This window comes from Juglans regia, chromosome 13 (assembly GCF_001411555.2).
Source record: "Juglans regia cultivar Chandler chromosome 13, Walnut 2.0, whole genome shotgun sequence".
NCBI classification, from domain to species: Eukaryota; Viridiplantae; Streptophyta; class Magnoliopsida; order Fagales; family Juglandaceae; genus Juglans; species Juglans regia.
The window spans coordinates 4,591,936-4,603,272 of NC_049913.1; the positions used below are offsets into that span (position 1 = coordinate 4,591,936).

An 11,337-nucleotide genomic window follows, 5' to 3' on the forward strand; every position below is an offset into this window, starting at 1 on the left:
CAAAACACCATTTGAGATTTGAGTGAATTTGACCTTTGTCTTGGAGGGCTCCTGCAATTCTTTCGTTCAACTATGTGGTGCACAAAGTTTGATATCACCTTCATGCCAATATTGGAATCCAATTAGGCTTTTGTTCAGAGTCAAATTCTCGATACTCCAGATTTAACCTTGACTTCAGTATTGATTAAATCAGACTTGGACAATTCAAGTGGGATATTATACCCTTGACCATCCCCCTATCCACACCCTAGGAAGCCCTTCCTTAGAGATCTTGTTAAATGAACAATCAATCATTCCATGAATTAACAAGCATAAACTATTATTCCTTGTCTAAATTCAGCACATGATTGTTCAATCTTTTGTTTTCCTTTAAAGTTAAACCTTTTATGTCAAGTTCTGAATATACCACTCTATACTATTTCTTCAACAAATTTGCTTTTCTTCTTCTCTAAACTATCTCAAAATTTTAGTTGGCATTTAGGGTGGATCAACTTTTTTGCTAAGATGTGCCTTGTAAATGTTGTAGGCTTTGCTTAAGCACTGTTGCTTGCCTTTCTTATTTGACAACTTAAAGCACTTAACAGTAGAAAGTAGGACTGCTTTAAGTGGAACCATGTCTAAGCATTATCCTCCCTGCTCAAAGGAACAACTAATCTGAAGCACCTCATCATTCTTGGACCCTTGTACTTTTCCTTGATTGATGTAAGTAAAATAGCAATTTTCTTTCTCAGACTATCGTTAGTACTTCTCCATCTTTTTCACCGAATCGATTTCATGCTCAATCTTGTTTCTTTTTTAACAGGTGACAAACTTGTTGCCTTCAGACGAGCTTCCATTTAAGATGAAATATTGGGAATCTCAAAACCTTACGTGTATTCATCAACTGAAATGAGTAACTATGGAGGTTTTATCTGATGGGGAAAATGAATTAGAACTCACGAAGTACTTACTCAAGAATGGAAAAGAATTGCATGCGCTGGCCCTCTTATTTCCCTTAGCACTACCATCAAACTTCATTATGAAGTTAATAAAGCACAAAAAACCTTCCACAAAACTGCAACATGGTCTGATAGCATTGGATTCTCTGGGTCATGATCTGAGAGCTTTTGATGTGAGTGGATCCAAGTCAGATGATGCTGAGTTGTTAGATTGCATGTTGATTGTGCTGAAATACCTTGAGGTGGCAGATCAGTGCAAAGATGGCAAGAAATCGTGATCTGTCCTTGATTGGTGCACTTTTGGGCACGTTTATGTACTTTGGCTATAACTTTGGCTACGGGTATCAGAATCGTGCATATGACCCCAATTCGGAAAGCTCTTTTTGGCGCGCACGTCATTGTCATTAGGCATGCTCGATGTGCATCATTGTCGAGGTCAAAATCCACTATTTTTACCTCTGAATAAGACTGAATCCCTATTTTTTTTTTCTATTTTTGCCTTTTATTGTAATGTTTCCTTTATCGTTTAGGAAATGATTCTAAACTCGATTTGGGCCAGATTTTTAGCAGATTACTTCTTTTATTACTTATTTAATTTTATTGTGATTATTGAGATTTTGCTATTTTTGGTAAAATTTTGATATGATCGATTTTCAACTATTACAGTCTGGCTTGTGGGTTGATTTTGTCATTCTTGGATTTTGACAATTTGAATTGAACATTAGAGTTGTTTTATGTGTTTTGGATGATTCTCTTGTCTTCCTTCCATATAAATTATCTATTGAAATCAGCCTACAGAATAATCACAATTATGTCTGGCGTCAGCTTTGCAGTTGGATTTTTCAACCCTCTAGCATATGAGAATTGATTGTACCAATTCTTTCTATTTTTCGTTCATTGATAAAATGAGTCTTGATTAATGTTTTGGGGTATGATGTTCAATGAACAGTCAATGACTGAGAAAATGCCCTCTTCGATCTTTTAGTTTACTGCTTAGCTATGCAAGAAGAATATGTTGATAAACTGTACCATATTGTTTCTGTCAGCATCCAATTCTATAACATAGATGGGTCAATCATTTTCTTTCCTTAATGAAGCGAAGTGTTAGAGCATTGAGCTCCCTAAAACTTTTGCCAAATTTTACTCAAAATCCATCTTTCCCTATTTTAACTGAAAAAACTTAATTGTAAACAATTCTGTGCACTAATACGCGTACCCATTCAATATGATTGGTCAGAAAATAGATTTTATTAAAAACAATGCTAATTTGAATTTAGAATATGAAGGCAATAATATTAGTACGCAGATTGATACGCAAACTTGCTTGTACATAACAAAACTCATTTTAACTACACTCATTCCCAAACTTCCTACATCTCACTCTCAATTCTTTCTCTACTCTATTAAAATAATCTTTCATTATTATTTTTTAACTCATTTATTGTCATATTTTTTTAACTACTCAATTATTTGTCTTCATTGTATTTTCCACAATTCATCTCTAATGAGATTTAAAAAAAAAAAAAGAATTTAAACTATTTATCTTTAAACGGTAATGTTTTCAAAAATGTAATTTTGTAATAATAATATTTAAAAAAAATCTTATTTTTCCAAATGAGCATGTTTAAAAAAAAAAAAAAGGTTGGCCTCATAAGTAACATTTTTTTTTTTTTATCAAATTCTAATTGTAGCAAAATCGGATATTTTTTAATAATGAGATTTCTTTTTTCATTTTCTAACATTCATGTTTTCAACCCTAACAATTTTTGTCTGTTTTTACTGGTGAAAAATTTATGAGTGGACTTGCTCTTCTAATCACAATTTAGTTTATTTTTATTCATATAAATATATTGAGGATTAATAAAATGGTTTTGTACCAATCAAAAGATAAATAAAAAATGTTTTTGTTGAGGGTTAATAAAATATTAATAAAATTGGGTTTGAGGAGCTGCGGTTACTGAGTAATTTTAGGGAGTTAGTGTTGCAAACTTAAAATCATTCCCTATTTTACACAATCGGATGTGGAATGGTTTATGGCCAGAGCTATTCACTTTTCCTCGTATTTTGGCAAACTGATGCTTATGCCAAGCCAGATGCGAATGCTCCCAATCGAGGCTAACTGATTCTGAAACAAATTCCTGGAAGAGAATGTATATGGAAAATCCCCAATCAGAGAAAAGTCTAGGGCTTATTCGATTTTGAAGCAAATATTTGTTAGTCGATGAAATAAGCTTTAGGTGGCCACGTAATGAGACATAATTGGTGGAACTTGTTTGTTGATTACAAGCTTCAGTTTGATGCTTTATGTTTTTTAATTGGTTATCTTCGTCTAATGTTTCTTTCTATTTGAAAAAATTAGAATCAATTAATTGTTTAAAGTTCTCATGATTTTTCAAGGAGGTGCCTAGTGACTTTAAGCTCTAGAGTGGGGCTGCTGCGGCGCTGGGCTGCATGGATGGAAGGTCTGGAGGGGTTTGGGAAAGGGGGGAGGAGGGGAGGGGCACTGCAGGGGGAAAATGAAAAAAAAAAAATGGCACACGGACACTATGTCATATTAGTTTGTGGGATCCATTTGTGTCTTTAGCAGCCTCGATAGATTATAATCATCATGCTTTAGCCAAATATGGGTTCAGGTGGGTGCCAAATAAGGAAAAAATAAAAATAGCATATCCTCAGAATTAATACATAAAATCTACTTCAAATGACTACATTATGATTAATGAAAATCTGGTATGTTTATATTGTTTGCATTACAACATATATTTTAAGATGCTATACCAGACCCAAAACGAGATTTGCTTATAATAGTCAGCAACAAAGCTTCCTGCAAGCATCCGTTCACACATACAGGAACACACTCAGAGACCCTGTTAGTTTAGCAAACACGTCTAGCAATCAGCAAACACAGCCTAAGCACCAACTTAACCAATCTTCTGACAGAAGCTGCTTCCTACTTTTATCTTCTCGATGAATGGCTTTTATAATCCTATCACATATAATCTTCATTGATGAAGATGAAGGACACCTGTATCAGATCAAAAGTGAGGTCTATAATTATTTCATCATCAGAACCTGAAACTTGGAGAGAGAGAGAGAGAGCAGCAGCAGCAGAAGCAACAAAACTTTCATAAAGAGTACAAAAAAATGACCCAGGTAGAAGGGGGAATGGATTTTATGGCACACTGCCATACCAATGAGCTACCCAAAATGCAAGTGTAAAGAAGCCTTACTCCGGCAGGATTCAAAGTTCAACTATGTGCTCGTGTAAGCAGCTAGTTTCATCACAAGTCAACATTCCTATGACAAATATAAAACCAATCGACTTTTTAGCCAGCTGGTATATATTCCCCTCTCAGATGTGGGCATCGGGGTTTTACCACATGGCACACTTGGGGAGCAGAACCCACTGTATAAAGTGAGATCGCAAGGTATGCCTAAACACCATAAATGTACCACTCGCATTTTTGCCTGTCCAAGTAACAATTACCTGATCCAAATATTCTGTCTGCTAGAATTAAAGCTTATTTAGTTCGGAGTGGGTTCCGTTTCCAGAGTTCTCCTGCAATGTCTTTGTTGATTCCTTTTGGGGTCTTCTATACCACAAAAGTGCAAACCACAGAGTCCTCCATAACCCCCCATTTGCAAAGTGTGGAATAAAAATTCGCCCCCAATAGGGGTAATAAGGTCCCAGCAATTTGAGAAATGTGAAGAAAGTTGCAATGGCAATCAGATGCCAGGGAACTTCTGCATCCTGAAAATCAAACAAAACGTTAACTATAACAAGAAAACAACCAACCAGAACTTCCAATTGGAAAAAAGTTCTCTAGTCTGAAATCGCAAAAAATGAGGCTCATCCTACCGAAATCGGCTACTGATAAACTGTGCAACTTTTGCACCATAAGGTATCTGGCTTTCAATGACATTAAAAGATATGAGAAGTTTATATTGGTGGTAACAAAAGAAAAAAAAGTAGAAATTAGAAAGAGAGAACTTGTTGAAGTCACTGTCATCAATCAGATTTCAATGGTCTTTTCTTTTTTTCCTTTTTTTTTTTTGATGTAAAGTCACACATGCATCTTGTGGTTTGTAAACCAATAATCTCTCGTAGGGCTGCAAATGAACCAGTCTGTTTGATAGCCCGCTCGGTACTCATCCGGTTGAATTCAAATCGAACTTGACTCGTGAAAAAAAAAAAAAAAACTCACCCGTAAAAGTAGATACCCACTTGATTAGTAAATGACACATACCCGACAAAACTCGACTCGACTCAGCTAAGGCTCGTTAAGGCTTGATCGTTTATGTCCGAGTCCTCTCATTAGCTCGATTTGATTAAAGCTCATTCATATATTAATAAATATATACATACACCTATGTATATATATATATGTATTAGCTAATAATATAAGCACAATACTTTTATAATTAAATATATAATATGTAACCTAATTACTTATGTCTATATATTGAATATACTTCATAGCTATATTTTTTAATTTGTACAATAATTAATTGATAAGATTTAATAATTTTATATACTAGTATGTGTGAACCATATATGAAATAGATATATGCTATCATATTATGTGTATGCATTAATTTATGTAGGCATATAATATATTGTTATTATGGATAAATATCAACTAGTTAGATATTATTTATTTATAAATTTTTAAAATCTTATAATTCAATAGAGGTTCTACTTGTTAGTTGTACAAATTTAATATTAGATTTTTATTTTTTATCTATCTAATTTATTAATTATTAAATCTTATTTAAAAAATAAAAAAAATAAACAATTCGAGTCAAGCTTGAGTTGGGAATTTAGCTTACTGAGTCAAGTTCGAACAAAGAATAAATAAAAATCTTGAGCTTGAGTCGAGCCGAGCTCGGCAAGCGAAAGACCGGCTCGGCTCGGCTTGATTACAGTCCTAATCTCATGCTACACCTTATTAGGGAGAAGAAGTGCCATTTGAGCTAGAGCTCATTGGACTGTCTCCAAAAATCTATGCACGATCTATTGGATGGAACCAAAACAAATACTCCGCAAGAAACATTTTCCTCCATTCATGTCAGAAAATGCTGCAAATGTGGCAAAAATGCAGTTTTCCAGAACAAATGTAGCCAATTAATCACAACAGCATAAGCAACAAATGGTGCCATTTTTCACCATGTGTATAAGCATAAGAAGATGTTTCAATTGGACATTCCCACGTTCTACCAACTGATGCAAGATAATCTAATGAGCCTATTGATGCTAGATAACAATTTTACCTTGAGAAGTGGAGATATATCTAGGGCTGTCTCTCGGAATACCCCAGCAACAGCAATCCCAATGAGAACTGGAACAGGTAAAAGAAAAAGCTTTCTTTCATGTGCACAGTATGACATCTCACTAAGAGAGGAAACTGCCAGTAAGGGAACGCATAAGTATTTGACAACTGCCAAGATGAGGTCAAGGATGAGTTGAATGAAATTATCCAGTGCTCTGTTCCAAGGGAATCTCTTGACTGGTTGAGGACAACCGTCCCACAATTTTCTTGCCTTGTCAATAAGATGTTCCAAGTTTAATTTCCCAGGATCGTCTGACTGGCCTGCAGACATATTTATTGCACACGATATCGAGGACCTAGTATTCTGAAATGCCCTAAATTGTTTAACACTCAACTTGCAGCTTTTCTCTTTAACATTCCGCAATGACCCCTGCTACAAAAATTAAAATAAAATAAAATAATACAAGAACGAATGTAAACCCAACTCAACCCATTAAAGCATTCAGTCTGAACTAGTTCAGCTGTTTTTGAAAGAGCTACATGGCAGAAAATAAAACTTACAAATTTCATGAAGTATCAATGCAAGATGCGGACTCTATAAATTTATTTCCTCAGCCAACATGGACATACTTATCCACGCCATCACAAATGCAGCTGATTTATTGAAAGTTGAACCCAAGACTAGCAAATTCAGCTTCAATGAAACCCAGACTCGTTCGAATTACATATCACTTGTGCAAGTTTTTAAACTCATTACTTTACGGAGACCCGAGTTGTACCCACTTCTAACGTAACCTCCCTTTCCCCCTCTCGCTCGCTCGCTCGTAGAACCAATAAAACACAGACCAATAAACAATCAAATACCCACTTTACTTTGCTATTTAACCCGGTTCTTAAACCCACCTTTTCAGGTAACCAAACGCATCCATTGGAAAAAATATGAAGAAATAAACCTTCAAAACTTAAACAACCAGGTAAATTTTAATGCAAAAATCGACGCATGAATTGGAATAAAGTTCATTCCATCAGATAATTATAGAAAAAAGCGTTACCTTGAACCCCTGAAGCCGAGGAGAGTGACTTCTGATGAGCATTTTAGTGGAAGCATGGAGATGATTGGAAGCAGACAACAAGTGAGAGGGATATGGGGTTGTCATTTCTGAATTGTGATAAGTATGAATCCTTCTCTTTTTTGGGGAGCTTTAAAGGAATTTGGGTGATGGGCTCGCACTAAAGAGCCATGTTTGAGCGTTGGGAGCGAGGATAAGCTCTTGAAACCCTTTTAGATCTCCAAGTGTTCGAGGGAAAGCGTTTGGACTTTGGACTCGGAGGGTTTAAGGAGTGGAGCCTTGATTCGGTACCGGCATCATTGGCTAAATACACGTGCACCTGCACCTTACTCGGAAAGTACCGTCCCCACCCTGGACTCCCTCCCACCTCTGGCGTAGGTTGGAATTGGATTATAATCCGAATTAGAGAACTTTTTTATCTCATATTTTCAAATTGGCAGTTCAAAATTATCCCATAGTTTTCAAATAAATTTATAAATAAAAAGATGTAATCAAGAAGTAATCCTACTTGTAAGTTGATATGGACCCTTTTACAAGTTAAATTCTATCATGTCAACAATGTGGAGTAAATAGAAGTTCTCTTTTTCTGCCTTAACATTGATCGAATCCAATCTCCAAAGTGCCCCATTGTCCACTTGTGTCTGTCAATCCGCTCATTTTCTTCTTACTCAATATATCATCGATCTAATTATGTATATGTATGCATGCTCGAGTTGCAAAGTCAATGATTCAGATGGTAATTATCATGTGCTGATTATCATCCATCAGTCTCGTAGGGTAAAAGACTTGGTATCCAAACAATAATATCATGTGGCTCATCATGCACGCTCATGCATTCATTAGAGTATGTTCACCCTCAAGTAGCAAACTACCTTGCATTAAATCGGCGCATCCTACGTTCAAAGGAGTGTTCTAATCCCAAAAAATGCACATTATTTCCTTCGTTCATCGAATAAACACACATTATTTCTAATATGAGATAACAATAGTCTTTGATCTTTCATCATTATTCTTATATGCACTGCAAAACTCGGAAACCGTGAGGAACTGCCCAGAGATGCTCCGCACATAATTTCCTGCCACAAAATCAATGAAATGCCACCTGTTAGCCTCTCAAACAAGTGGGTTGCATTACAAACTCCATGTTTAAGTGCAAAAGCTTCCACACATCATGGTTTTACAAATAAATCCACTCTTTCCATTGAGCCTACACAATAGTTTATGCATGAATTGAGACTTACATGCTTGGACTCTTCCGAATATGGAAATAACGAGTTCTCAAGGAAACAGGGGCTGGTAAAGAAGCCCGGTATTTTCTGGATATCCCAACATGATGTTGAGATTCTGTAAAGCTTGACCTGATGCTCCCTTTACAAGATTATCAATCTGCATATATGTTCTAAAGGCTTAGCCAATGATCATCCCTAGGATAACAATGACTGTACATAAGGAGTAATTTTAACATAGAGATGGATGAACACAAACATACAACTGAAGTAATTATTGCCCTTCCCGGTATTCGATCAGCAAAGACATTTATTAAATTATAATTGGATCCTCGAACATTATGAGTGTGAGGGACAACTCCTCTCTCCAACAAAATAACAAATTCTTCATCCTGCAATAAAAAATTAAATGAATTTCAGAATCCCATAGATTACCAAAGCAAGCAGACAAGAAATAGGCAGTATATACATCAAACCATGTGTGTGAAATGCTTGTCAAAGGCCTGTGGCCTGGTTGGCATAACCCCAAGCCTCCAAAATGGAGGTCTGGAGTTCAAACCCCCCCCCCCCCCCCAAACCAAAAAAAAAAATTTGTGTGAAATGCTTGGTTGGAACCCAGTCCAAAAAAATGCCCAAGGAAATGCAGGATATCCATAGTTGATCCTTCAAAATTCAAGTAGCCAGCTAGTTTAACAATAGTCCAAATGGCATACCTGATAAGATATCTTCAATTGTTGGTATAAATCCTCAATTGTTACACCAGCAGCCATTTCCACATATATAGTTGATTGCATTCCGCGGTTCTAGAACACGAGGATTAACACAATTCCTTTCTGAGCAAAAAGAGTTACAAAGGACAGAGAAACACAATTAAATCAGGTGTAACCATTACCATTGGCATTAGGTGTGGAGTGAAACTGATTGTTATTTTTGAATGCGCAGCATCGGAGAGTCCCTGTTCAATTTCCGGAACTGAAAGCCATATAAAGGTTATTGCTTCGTTTTATCTAATAAAAGAGAATGCACTCACTCTAGACCTTGAAAAATCATGAGAACTTTAAAAAATTAATTGATTCTAATTTTGTCAAATAGAAAGAAACAGTACATGAAGATAAACCAATTCAAAAACATAAAGCATCAAACGGAAGCTTGTAATCAACAAACAAGTTCCACCAATTATGTCCCATTACGTGGCCACCTAAAGCTTATTTCATCGGCCAACAAACATTTGCTTCAAAATGGAATAAGCACTAGACTTTTCTCTGATTGGGAAGTTTCCATATCTGTAACAGAACTGGATGCTGACAAACAATACTGGTGCAGTTTATCAGGATATTCTTCTTGCATAGCTGAGCAGTAAACTAAAAGATCGAAGAGGGCATTTTCTCAGTCATCGATTGGTCATTGAACATCATGCCCTAAAACTTCAACTTGTCATTAAATATCATGGTCAAACACAGGCCACTTTCTCCTAGAAAATCATGAATGTCTTCTAGATCAACCAGATAACATCTCTTTAATGTTTAACAATGTACACTCAGATTGTTATTTGTAGACCAGTAATACCATTATTTTCAATCAATAATTGATCTTTCCATTCAACTTCTTGAAAAAGGTGCAAAGCCTTCCAATTCTCTTTTTTAGGGCAAGTAGATGCCTCCAATTCAATTTTTTATGAGTAATGCTAGATACAATCATAAGTTCTGCAAGCACCGCGCACTCCTTTTGAAACTCTTTTTTCAAAAGGAGTGCGCGGCGCTTGTGTACTCTATGACTACAAATATCATTTCTCTTTTTTTATTTGAACTTTAAGAATAATTGATGAACATCTAAACAAGTGGTCCTAGTACACATGCAAAGGCACGATGATCCATGAATAATGGAGAACATGGAGAATATGAAGATCAATTTAAAACACTACTCACTGCAATTGAAGGGAGCCACGCGCTTGAAACCAAATCTAAGTTTAAAAAAAGCAGGGAGTTAAAAAATCTTTCATGGGCAATCAACTATGATGCTAAGGGAGCTAGTTCAAGTTGAGGGAAGGCTAAAGGGAGGGCTTTCGGGTAGAGGTTTTTACAGAATCTTGGGGCTGGGGTTGGGGAGGACAATGTTGTATTTTGGGTATTGGTTTATTTTGGGTTTCTCATGGGCTTTTGGGTCATTAGGGGCTCTCTTGTATGGGCTAGGTGTTTTCTTGTATACAACCAGTGTACTTGGTTACTCCTATTGATATTTATATATATATATAATATTATTACTTATCAAAAAAATAATAATAATAGTACTCCATATGCATATTCAAAATTGAAGTGCAAAATATTACCATGGCGATGCCTGGTCATCCCATAAGAATAAATGCCTTCAGAAATTTCAGTGTACAAATTTGCCTCCTTAGCACCGCGCCCTACATGGTAAACTAGTTAGCATATGTCATGAAAGCATGCATCGAGAACATTTAGCTAAGAATTGTCAATTTTCTGAAGGTGAACAAACCCTAACCTGCTCCACTCACACCAGATTTTGAGTCGATAATAATATTTCTATATTGAATGAGATTAGCCTGCAAGCCAAAAAGTACGCAGAAAACCATCAAAACTGTAAAGCATAGAAGTTAGCAATGGGAGCCCTAGCCAGCATCAGGTTAGTGTGACCATGCAACTCACAAACCATGCACCTCCAAATTCGAAAAAAGAAAATCAAACGGTGTGCAGTTAAAGTACTTCAAGCACCTGTATTATCAAAGTTTGGTTCTACTAGTTAGGTGTCTCTCTTGTATAATACATATGTGCTTGGGTTGCAGCTTTGGGCTTATTAATAAAGATCTTATAAA

General features: G+C 35.9%; 2 protein-coding genes across 3 annotated transcripts; both read right to left on the reverse strand.

The window, feature by feature from the left end:
- Positions 1-3,605: 3,605 nt before the first annotated feature.
- LOC118344143 lies at positions 3,606-7,555 on the reverse strand. 2 transcript variants are annotated; one of them, XM_035683921.1, is made up of 4 exons: positions 7,261-7,555; positions 6,210-6,641; positions 4,426-4,689; positions 3,606-3,963 (listed from the first exon to the last, which is right to left on the reverse strand). In XM_035683921.1, the coding sequence occupies exons 1-3, from the start codon at positions 7,363-7,365 to the stop codon at positions 4,453-4,455; spliced, it is 774 nt and encodes a 257-aa protein (XP_035539814.1). In that variant the 5' UTR covers positions 7,366-7,555; the 3' UTR covers positions 3,606-3,963; positions 4,426-4,452. The 2 variants fall into 2 exon arrangements, with proteins under 2 accessions (XP_035539814.1, XP_035539816.1); XM_035683923.1 differs by having other exon boundaries at positions 6,210-6,638; positions 7,261-7,554.
- Positions 7,556-8,070: 515 nt separating this feature from the next.
- On the reverse strand, positions 8,071-11,112 carry LOC118344163 (probable N-acetyl-gamma-glutamyl-phosphate reductase, chloroplastic). Its single transcript, XM_035684104.1, has 7 exons — positions 11,007-11,112; positions 10,831-10,911; positions 9,397-9,476; positions 9,218-9,307; positions 8,768-8,896; positions 8,520-8,664; positions 8,071-8,354 (listed from the first exon to the last, which is right to left on the reverse strand). Exons 1-6 carry the CDS (start codon positions 11,095-11,097, stop codon positions 8,557-8,559), a joined length of 579 nt encoding a protein of 192 aa, XP_035539997.1. The 5' UTR covers positions 11,098-11,112; the 3' UTR covers positions 8,071-8,354; positions 8,520-8,556.
- Positions 11,113-11,337: the final 225 nt, after the last annotated feature.

Coding starts and splice junctions, on each gene's coding strand:
- LOC118344143 (XM_035683921.1), bottom strand. CDS start 7,365: ATGACAACCCCATATCCCTCTCACTTGTTGTCTGCTTCCAATCATCTC. Junction 6,642..7,260: donor CTCGGCTTCAGGGGTTCAAG/GTAACGCTTTTT, acceptor TAATTTTTGTAG/CAGGGGTCATTGCGGAATGT. Junction 4,690..6,209: donor ATATATCTCCACTTCTCAAG/GTAAAATTGTTA, acceptor TTTGATTTTCAG/GATGCAGAAGTTCCCTGGCA.
- LOC118344163 (XM_035684104.1), bottom strand. CDS start 11,097: ATGGTTTTCTGCGTACTTTTTGGCTTGCAGGCTAATCTCATTCAATAT. Junction 10,912..11,006: donor ATCTGGTGTGAGTGGAGCAG/GTTAGGGTTTGT, acceptor TTTACCATGTAG/GGCGCGGTGCTAAGGAGGCA. Junction 8,897..9,217: donor AATTGAAGATATCTTATCAG/GTATGCCATTTG, acceptor TTTTTATTGCAG/GATGAAGAATTTGTTATTTT.